Source organism: Mauremys reevesii, linkage group 4 (assembly GCF_016161935.1).
Source record: "Mauremys reevesii isolate NIE-2019 linkage group 4, ASM1616193v1, whole genome shotgun sequence".
NCBI lineage: Eukaryota > Metazoa > Chordata > Testudines > Geoemydidae > Mauremys > Mauremys reevesii.
This window is the reverse complement of record NC_052626.1, coordinates 21,735,844-21,746,645: the sequence shown is the minus strand read 5'-3', so window position 1 is coordinate 21,746,645 and position 10,802 is coordinate 21,735,844. Positions and strand designations below refer to the sequence as shown.

At 48.0% G+C, this 10,802-nt stretch overlaps 1 protein-coding gene across 1 annotated transcript; it reads right to left on the bottom strand.

The window, feature by feature from the left end:
• Nucleotides 1-7,728: 7,728 nt before the first annotated feature.
• Nucleotides 7,729-10,565, bottom strand: ANKRD9 (ankyrin repeat domain 9). Its single transcript, XM_039538920.1, has 2 exons — nt 10,230-10,565; nt 7,729-8,948 (listed from the first exon to the last, which is right to left on the bottom strand). The coding sequence occupies exon 2, from the start codon at nt 8,866-8,868 to the stop codon at nt 7,981-7,983; it is 888 nt and encodes a 295-aa protein (XP_039394854.1). The 5' UTR covers nt 8,869-8,948; nt 10,230-10,565; the 3' UTR covers nt 7,729-7,980.
• Nucleotides 10,566-10,802: the final 237 nt, after the last annotated feature.

The following is a 10,802-nucleotide window of genomic DNA, read 5'->3' as shown; positions in this document are numbered from 1 at the left end:
ATGAGGAGTTGTGACAGTATCTGATTAAAATATGACAATGCAAATCATTGTTGCTACCACTGTTATATAATTGCAACAACTCTTGTACAAAGTATGTCAAGTAAGGGGTCTATGGAAAGGTTAAAGCAGCAAAGAATCCTGTGGCACCTTATAGACTAACAGACGTTTTGCAGCATGAGCTTTCGTGGGTGAATACCCACTTCGTTGGATGCAAGGCTGGATGGAAAGGTTGTGATTTGCTGAATATAATTATGCTATTTGTAGGCATGTATCATTGTTGTATTTGAAGTTATAAGAATTGGCTCTATACCTGTATTTCAAATATGTTTGCTCCAGGGGTAATGTCCACAAGGTATTTAGCCTGCACATCTTGAAGGGACTATTCAAGTTAAGTGGCCCATCAAGGAACACTTAACTCACAATGGACCATGGAAGATGCCCATCCACGCCTGATGGACTTTCATATGAACAACTAGAGTGTGAGTAATGGCTTCTGCTATGACTAAACAAAATCATGCATGGGCATGTGACTTGCCCATGTGACTCCAAACACCATATTGTCACCTGTAATTTTCCACAGTGAGAACAATGGGTTTCTCTTCACCTGAGAGAAGCTATAAAAGGCCCTAGAAAGATCTCAATTTTGCCCCTTTCCTGCTCAGACCTCTGGACTATGAACTTGTACTGATGGGAGCATTCTAACCAAGGGACTGAGGATCTTCCAATCATTTGGAAGCAACCAGAGACTTAAGAAGCCAGCAGTTTATTCCATCACTGCTACAAGCCTGATCCAGGAACTGTGCATTTATTGTATACATTTGATTCTTTTAACCAATTTTAACTCTCACCTTTTTCTTTTTATAAATAAACTTTTAGATTTTAGATACTAAAGGATTGGCAACAGCGTGATTATTGGGTAAGATCTGAGTTATATATTCACCTGGGTGTGTGGCTGGTCCTTTGGGATCAGAAAAATCTCTTATTGGATGAAACTGGTTTTAAAGAACCACTCATCTTTAAGTCTAGTGTTTTTGGTGGTGATACAAGGACTGGAATACCTAAGGAAACTGCTTTTCTGACTTCTTGTTAGCTAGTGTGGTGAAACAGAAGTTTACTTTTGTTGCTGGTTTATCGTATGGGAGAATAACCACCAGTTTTGAGGTGTATCTGCCCTATTTCTCAGCAGTTTGTCCTGAATTTGGTATTCTCAGTTGTGACCCACAGAGGCACGGTTACAGTAGCGTAGTTGGCAGGATCCACAGAACCACAGAACCAAGTCAGTTAAGCTTTGATCAGAACCCCACACTATTCAAAATTTGAATGTTGATATTAAGAGTTTTAAATGTTAAAGATCAGTGACCATTAGCCAGAAGGCATCAGCAGAAGCCATCAAACTGCAAGCCCTGAGAGACAGCCTGTGTCTTGAACATGAACAAAGACTGGCAGAACTTTGATTGAAAGAGAAGCAAGCCTTGGCCCAGCTGGAAAAAGAAGCTGAAGAGAGAGCCAAAGCAGCGTAGAGGAGGCAAATAGAAGCTCTGCAAGCTAAGACAGAAGTGGACAAACTGAAGCTCCAAATCAAAAAAGCAATGGAAGAACAGCAGAAACTGTATTATCTTGGAAGTCCAGTTTATAACAATGTTGGTATGTTGTATGACTCTACAAAGTCTGTGTTTTAACCAATTTTGCTATGGCGAGGGAAAGGGTGTCTTTAACCTGGGGAAGGTGGAAAATAGCTGTTTGTGCAAAAAAGCTGTTTGTGAATGAAGTTTCTGAATATCTGTCTAATATCTCAGAGGTGAATCTGGAATTAGATAAAGCACAGAGAGAACTCATTGATCAGGACAGTGTTTCTCTAGAGCAGATTAAAGTCATGTTAAAGTCATAATTGAGGACGAAAAGGGTAGATTTTTTGTGGGTGATGGATTGTTGGCAAGTGAAGCTTGTGAAAGTAAGCCTGAACAAGGTAGAAGTGATTTGTTTAAAGTAGCTCAGTATAATGTGGAGAATGGCAGTTTATCTGTTGGGAGTGGCAACATGCCTGGTAAGGAAACTGTCCCACTTTCCACGTATATGTCTGAAAACAGCCATAGGTGCTGGAACAGAGGAAAGGATATCTCCAATTTTTGTCTGTTAAGAATAGCAGTGTCTGCTGCAAAAGGGTGTGTCTCTAGTTTTTTGTCTGTGGAGCAGACGGAAAGTGCTTCTCAGCTTATGCTACTTGAGAATTTGTCAGTTGCCCAAGTTGGTTCTGGATTTAACTAAAACCCAGGAAGGAAATGTTCCTAAGGCCTTGGCTACACTTGAGAGTTTCAGCGCTGTTAGTGGCTTTATAGTGCTGTAACTCACTCCCCGTCCACACTGGCAAGGCACATACAGCGCTGTATTTCTGTGGCTACAGTGCTGCTTGTACTCCACCTCCACGAGAGGAATAAAGAGTATAGCGCTGCTGCTGCAGCGCTGGGGTGCCAATGTAAACAGGGAATAATCTTAGTATGCTGTTACTGACCTCTGGAAGCTTCCCATAATCCTTTTAAGTGAAGGTTCCGCTCTTTGTTTTGTTGTGATGCCTCTTTATTTTGTTGTGAACTCCAGGGGCTCCTGAGGCTGCTTATCAAAAAAACAAACACAGCTACTGTGTGCTGTGAATGAGCAGAGGCAGGGGGCTCCCTTTGGAATGCCCACAGCTAGTGTTTGCTTGAGGAGAGGAGGAGGGAGGGGACTTGAGGAGAGAAGCAGCCCCAAGGGAGGGAGGGGGGGTCCCTTTCAGAGCAGCTGCTTATCTGGTCTGTGAGGAAAAAAACAAACAGTTGCTGTTTGCTTTCAGTGAGTAAGAGAAAGAGGGGTGGGGAAGGGGGTCAGAACTTGCAAGGCAGCTGCTGACACAGTGTCAGCTCCAAAAATCCACTCTCTCTCTCTCCCCCACACTCCCTGTCACACTCCACCCGCCCCCTTTGAAAAGCATGTCACAGTCACTTGAACGCTGGGATAGCTGCCCATAATGCACCGCTCCCAATGCCGCTGCAAATGCTGCCAATGTGGCCACAACAGTGCTCTGTCAGCTGTCAGTGTGGACAGACTGCAGCGCTTTCCCTACTCAGCTGTACGAAGACAGGTTTAACTCCCAGCGCTGTACAGCTGCAAGTGTAGCCATACCCTAAGTTTTGTGTCTGCTAGGGAGAATCCTTGTGATAGTTTCTGCAAGCAGTTTGCTGTAACTGAAGGGTGTGGAAATGATTTGATTTAAGTTAGTTTCAGTTCCTAACTGCCCGAGTCTTTCAGATGTGTATGGATCCACAGACCCAGCTTTGAGGTTTCATATGGAATGAAAATTGTCAGGGAATTTGAACAGCCCTAGGATGTCCAAGTGGCTGTGCTTGACCAGTGTTTTGGGGAGGCAATGTTGTTGGGACATGAATGTCTCCATGTTGACTCTTTAAGTAAACAGTTTGTATCTCAGTTTCAGAGGGAAGACTGTGTAGCTCAATCTACAGAGCAGGACAGTTGTGCAGTTGATCTTTCGAGAATACAGGGGATGGCAGGCAAACTCTCACCTCTAGACACTTTTTGGATAGGTCTTGTAGTCTCTTAGTGGACTTGACACCTGATTCCCTGTGGAAGCAGAGGGTGGTAATGGAAGGACAAAAAAACTTTGTCTAACATGCTAGTGAAAATGGATGGTATCTCTTTAAGACAGAATCCAGCCTTGGAATTGGTAATGTTAAGAATCTGAAAACTAGTAAACAAGTGAGTGTCTCTGTGTTGATGCAAATTACCTAACGGGTTGGGGGAGGGGGTGAGAGAGAGAAAGACTTACCCATAGCTCTTAGCTGAAAGGACACATCTAACCAGCCAGTGAATTCTGTTAAGCAAGAGAGCTCAGGATTTGACCCTACAGGACAGGGAGGAAAGGAAAAACTTAATCCTGCAAATGGAAGCCACAGGTTAACCCTAAAGTGCCAAAACTCCGAGGGTATTGAATTACAGGGGGAAGGGATAGCTCAGTAGTTTGAGCATTGGCCTGCTAACCCCAGGGTTGTGAGTTCAATCCTTGAGGGGGCCACTTAGGGATTTGGGGCAAAATCAGTACTTGGTCCTGCTAGTGAAGGCAGGGGGCTGGACTCAATGACCTTTCAAGGTTCTAGGAGAATAGGATATCTCCATTAAATTAATTTAAAGGCATGGCATAACAAAAATGCTTGTAAATGTACACTTGTAATAGATTTGATGTTAATATTAATGCTAATGTTAACTTTTGTGACTAATGTGTTGCTGATACCAACAACTGTAAGAATGTACAATGTGCATGGTCTTTTGGAAAAACTCTTGAACATGTTGGGAGTGATACATAAGAACTCGCTATGTGCTAGAAGCCTTTGTGTTAAAAGGCCTTGGAATATGGATGTTTCACAGTTAGAGCCTGTAACCAGCCTTGAAACTGTACACAGGGGAAAAGACATTACACACCTAATATGCTGTATGAGAAGGGAAACTGAGGCACGCCACCATACTGCTTTCATGGCTAAATGCCAAGGTACCTACACCATGGAGAACATTAATATCTACATTGACTTGATGTTAACTGGGTTCCAAACATTTGCCAGAGCTTCATGGCAAGATCACACAAGACATGCAGGAATTATGCTGCAAGAACAGATCCAGTCCACTATCGGTCTGACTCCTTGTTAGCCAGTGTGGTGAAACAGAAGTTTACTTTTGTTGCTGGTTTGGTATATCTTATGGGAGAATAACCACCAGTTTTGTGGTGTGTCAGCACTATTTCTCAGCAGTTTCTCCTGAATTTGGTATTCTCAGTTGTTACCCACTAAGGTATGGTTACAAGCGTCTGGGACAGGTCTGGCTCTAGGCACCAGCAAACCAAGCCATGCTCGGGGTGGCACATTTTCAAGGGCAGCATTCTGGCCATCTTTTTTGTTTGTTTGTTTCCGGTGGCAAAAGCCTAGAGCCGGTCCTGGCAGCAGCAGCATGTCATGTGCGAGGGGCGCCCTCGGGCCTCTGCGGTTTGCGCCGCGGGGGAGCAGTGCCGCACCTTGTGGCTGGGCCGGGCAGGCTCTGAGTGGGGGACACCCCACAGGGCACATGGAGCCATCTGCAGGTGCCGCAGGGCGGCCGCCCCCCCAGCGCTGCAGCCTGGGCTGGGCGAAGTGGCCCGAGCTGCCCAGGGTCTGCAGCAGGTGGCCAGAAGCAGCAGCAGCAGTGGGGCCATAGAGGGCGGGGTGCTGCCACGCAGGGCCCGCGTCCCACTCTCCAGGGCTCCACTTTCTCTGGGGCTGCCCTGACCCGGCTCCTCAGCCCCCTGCCGGGGCAGTCCCCCGGCTCTGCCCTTCTGGGTCCCGGCTGGAGGGACCCTGGGCTGAGACGCGGCCTGAGAGCCCTGCTGCTTACCCCGACCCTGGCAGTGCCGGACCGGCTGGAGGTGAGGGGGGAGCGGGCGGAGTCAGCACTGGTGGGGGGGAGCCTAGGGCTGGGGCGGCAGGGGGTGAGAGCCCAGGACTGGGGGGGGGGGCAGCCAAAACTTTTTTTGCTTTGGGCGGCAAAAACCCTAGAGACGGCCCTGGTCTGGGAAATGATCATGATACAAAATATTCATGTTAATCTTTCCTTTTGTTTTCACTAGGGAAGGAGCAATAGGGGTGTGTAATGTTCTGCATAATACAGCCTCTCTTCTTGCTGAGAGAGGTGAGTAAAAGTTTCATACTAGCATTGCAGTGAGTAATTGCTTTGGAAAGTGACAACTGCACCTTGAGAGGGCTGGGGGAGCAGGAAAAGCAGGTGTGAGAGGAAAGAGAATAAAATAGCCTAGTTTTTTAATATATTAATAACCCTGCAGAATGAAGCTGTTGCTTGCATGTACAGGCTCTGCTGATAGCAGAATTTGAGTGGTTTGTGCTGTGTCTCATTAGTAAACACCTTTGGGTGGAATAGGAAACGTGCTAAAAAAATCAATTCTTTACTTCCGAGCATCCTTTCAAAACCCTGTATTTCCCTAGCCCATGGTGTTATGAAGGCTAGTTTTTTATGTGTGTATGGAGTGGAGAGCAAAACTGATTGCTTTATCTTCTAGTTTATTTATGCAATAAATACAGCAGTATTATTCCAGGAGCACTTATACAGCAGTGCTCCTGGAATAATGGGAAAGATATAGTCGTATGAAGAATCCAGCAATACAGCTATTTATACTGCTGTGAGAGGCATTCTTGGCTTTGAGCAGTTCAGTGAATTCTACTATGGGGCTGCATTTTGTTATCCCTGAGGTAATGGGGTCAGGGGGAGGGAGGTTCAAAGACTGCTTATTTTGGTTATTTCAAGCCACCCCAGCAAGGGATCTGCATTTCCTGTGTTAATTAGCTTGAGCAATCACCCTCGTTTGTTTGTTTTTCTACCTCAGCGTAAAACAAACTATTTTTTCCTCTGTTGCATCTCAAATTTCTGAAGCACACCAACCCTCTAGTATTTCCTATATTATCATATATCCAATAGGACTGTATGTTTTTAAAAGAGGGGTGTTCCACACTGGAGAAACTCTCTAGAATCTATTCAGCTGAACTGTGAACAATTTACAGTTGCTTGCTCTGTGTTTTTCATAGTTTTTCTCACCAAACTTGTTAATGATCAAAGGGATTTATGTTTCAAACAAGGGCTTTTCACTTCTGCTCTGTGCATCTCCCTGTAGGGAGCTAGGAGGCTGAAATCTCTAATATAATAACTGACTCCATGGCGAGAGTCTTGGGTGCCAAAAAAACCCTGCAACTCAGCTAATGCCCTCCTACTGTAGAGCCAAAGGTAGGTGGAAAACTCTGTGGAAGCCATGAAGATTACAATGACTGGTGGGGGAAGGCAAGATTTGCTCCTTGCAGAGCGGACAAGGGCATAGCTCTCCCAATGCAGAGATGTCTGGAGAATCTCTGGGAATATTCCATGTATCTTTGGTCATCCACTGAGGGTCAAGATATTCAGGTGGAGGTCCAGTGCATCCAAGCTGCTCCCTAAATACCCACAGGGACTAAGGATGCCATAGGCTTTTCAACAACTTATGCCAACATATGTTTGGGGTGGCGATGGAGAATGACAACAAAGAAGAATCCACATGACAGAATGCAGACATCAATTTGCACAAAAATGTTCCTGTGGGTTTGCAGGAGGACAATAGCAAGGAGAATGGCTCTGTTCAGCTCTGCTCCTCCTTTTCCTAGCCACTCCCCTAAGACGATAGTGCCTCAAACATACAGTGTTCACGTGAAGGTGCCTCTGCAGGATTGAGGGAGGATGAAACCATGATGTATTACCTCCTTCTAACCAAATCTTGGCCATTCCCTCCACAGCAAAAAGAGAGATGACAGCTAGGCCCCTCTGATTTCACTGAAGGGCAAAGGGAACACAGAACATTATGGGAAAACAATCTGGTTTTCATACACATGGCCATTTTTGTTAATATGTATATCCTTGTCATCGTTATTTAGTTAGATTCTTTTAAAAATACCTTCGTTTTTGTACAAGATCAAGAATTTTTCACCTATGCCTTAGTGTGCGTGTGTATGTATATATAATGTTTCCCTCACAACTCCTACCAGGATACTTGTAAAAATAAATTGTTTTGTTCCAGAATTGTGCCATGTTTAAACGAAAGGTAGGACAGAACCAAAGGGCCTCTCTCTACCACTCTTACATGGATATGTCACATCAGAACTTTAAATTACTAGATTCCCATTTTCAGTCATATCTGCCACTGGTTTATTTACACCTGTTTACAAATATATACACCCATGTATCTTAAGTTACACATACCATATAATACTTTTATAAAAAGTGGTGTGAAAATTACTCACTACAATGATCTTTAAATAAAAAGATATGTAAAGTGCCAGATACAATCCTTTTAAAAACATGTTCTAATTAAAACAAGAGCATTGCCCCACATCTGCCGAAACCACACAAGCTGGAGGCTCTTGGGCACGTCCCCTAGTTCTTCAATTTCAAGTCTAAAGGCTTCAGAAACTGTGGCAAAGGCAGATTTTCCAGTGCCTCTGGGAATTGTTCAGGTGAAATGCTCCTGATTAAGACACGCATAGCCGTGATGAACAGAGATGTAGGAGTTAAACCTGCCAGCCACTGGAATCTGTTCTCTCCCAAAAGATCCTGCCAGGGCTGGTGATTGTCCAGCAGTTGCTGTTTCATTGAAAATTGGAGTTCCTGAGGCATGAAGAGGAAAAGTGAATCTAGCAAGAGGAGCTTGGTGCACATGTTAACCGCTGGGGTCTGAGAAATCTGCTGGAGCAAGATGTCCAAAGGGGTATTCCCATTGCAGTCACATAAGCAGGGGGAGGCCCCATGACCCAGCACTAGAAGCAAACATTCGGGTCTCAACAGTTCACAGGCCACATGCAAGACAGTTTTGCTGCCTTCCACGCGACTGCATCCCCTGCGGTCCAAGTAGTTGGCTCTCTCTCTCTCTGGAAAGCCTCTGATGGCTTTCAGTATTCTGAAGAGGATGTGGGTCCGGTTGTAGCGAACTGCCATGGCTAGGTGAGGAGCTGATGACTGGCAGCAGCTGAAGTTTTGGCTGGGTATGGCCAGGGCGCTCTGAGGAAACTTATTCAGTAGGTACTGAGCATAAGGTTGGTGGTTGTGCACCAGGGCATAGAGAAGAGCCTCAGAGGGAGAATAGGTGCTCACCTTTCCGCCTTCCTCCCAGTGAAAGGCCTCCATTGTTCTTATGTCCTCCAGAAGCCACACAGGCAGCAGGTCCCTCACTGCCTGGTAAAAGGCGAAGGAGGATTTCTTACATTGCTTTTGGGACTGGGAATTGTGGCTGCTGTAGCTGTTCAGCCATTTGACGTTCCAAGGCATCGCTGAGCTTGGGTTTCAGGAGGGGCTTGTCCCCACTTCGTTGTCAAAATGCCTCATTAGGTCCAAGACCTATGGAAACACTTTCCAAAAAAACAAACCAAAAATGTGATTTAATGATTGGTAGTGAGTCAGTCACTCCCCCTCCCCAGTGAACCTGGTGGCAGCACGATAACACACACCTCTCCCCAGCAAAGCCCTGTTCTTTTTTTTCCTTTTCCAACTCTGGTTGTGCTTTTAATCACAGTTCATTTCTAACTTTTATGTGGAGGGCAGGACTGATTCAGATTTATCAGTTCAGCAAACTGAACTACCAATCTGGTCCAAACTGAAATGTTCTTTCTCAAGGCCACAGAGGTCTCCTCACAGTCACTGTCCTGTTTAAACTGCCTTGAGGAATTCTTCAAGCTGGTAGGGCCTGTGTCTAATGATTCACTTTGGTATCCAAGAGGCTAAGACAGTGCCTTTCCTTGTAAAGAAGGCTTATGCTTTGCCACCCTGAGAAAGATACTAAGTGGAAAGAACTGTGCTGGGGTTGCTCTAACTTTGTACATTTTTGACTCAGGAGGGCACATATTTTCAATAATATACAAAATGGTAGAGATGCACTAACCCCCATAACCCAGCTCCTTGTTCCCTATCCCCACTCACCCCCATAACTCAGCTCCTTGTGCCCTATCCCCAAATATCCCTCCACTCACCCTGTAACCCAGCTCCCTGTTCCCCATCTCCAAATCACCCTCTGTAACCCAGCTCCCTGTTCCCAAATCTCCCCACCTCACCCGTCACCCTGCTCCCTGTGTCCCATCCCCAAATCTCCCCCTACTCACCCCCATAACCTGGCTCCCTATTCCCCCATCTTCAAATCACCCCCCAAACTCAGCTCCCTGTGCCCCATCCCCAAATCTCCCCCCACTCACCCTCATAACCCGGCTCCCTATTCCACATTCTCAAATCTCCCACTCACCCGTCACCCTGCGCCCTGTGGCCCATCCCCAAATCTCCCGTCACCCAGCTCCCTGTCCCCAAATCTCCCTGACTCACCCCGTTACCCAGAGCTCCCTGTGCCTTGTCCCCAAATCTCCCCCACTCACCCAGCTCCGATACCCTCCCTCCCCCAAGGTGCCTCTCCCTGTCCCCTCGTCTCCTCTCCTGTCCCTCCCCGGCCTCCCCACAGCCGAGCCCCTTCTCCTGCCCTGACCCTCCAGCTCCCTCCCGAGTCTCCCTGCAGCCTCCCCGGCCTCTCCCCCCCGGCCGAGCCCGGCGCTCTCCGCAGGGGACACCGGTAGCGCGGCACGGCGCGCAGGGGGCGGCGCAGCGAGCCCAGGCAGCCGCAGCCGCGGGGGCCGTGGCTCGGCGCTCACCTCTGGCTGCGCGCAGGGCAGCGGCGCCCTCCCGGGGGCGGGGAGGCTTCTCGCTGCACCCGCTCTGCCGGGCCGCTGCCGAGCCCCGGCTTCCAGGCGCTGCTGGGGCGTCAGTGAATGAGCAGGGGCGGCGCTTCGCGGGAGCCCCCTGAACGGCGGCCGCTCCCCCTGGGGCTCGCGCTCCGTCCCGCTCGGCTCTGGCCGCGCCGGGTCCTCACCGCCTCTGCCCGGCTCTAAGGCGGGAGGGATGGCGGGCGGCAGCTGCAGCAGCCAAACCTCCGCTCCCGCCTCTGGGCTCTTTTATCCCCCCCACGCCAGCCGGCTGAAGGTCAGTCAGGACCGGGGAACTGTCCAGCGCCCTCTGATTGGTGGCAACCGGGTCCCCCAGCTGCCTATTGGCTGCCCCGGGAGGATGGGGCCCTGCACCATTGTTTGCGTCAGGCCAGGCAAAGTTCCAAGAAACTTGTCGGGCGGCTTTTTGCACGGCGAGGGGTGGGGGAGCGGGAGGGCTCGTGCCAGGGCCGGGCCGGGCCGGGTGTCTCTGTCGTCCAGAGAGAGCGCAGCTGAGCGGGG

Coding starts and splice junctions, on each gene's coding strand:
- ANKRD9 (XM_039538920.1), bottom strand. CDS start 8,868: ATGCCTTGGAACGTCAAATGGCTGAACAGCTACAGCAGCCACAATTCC.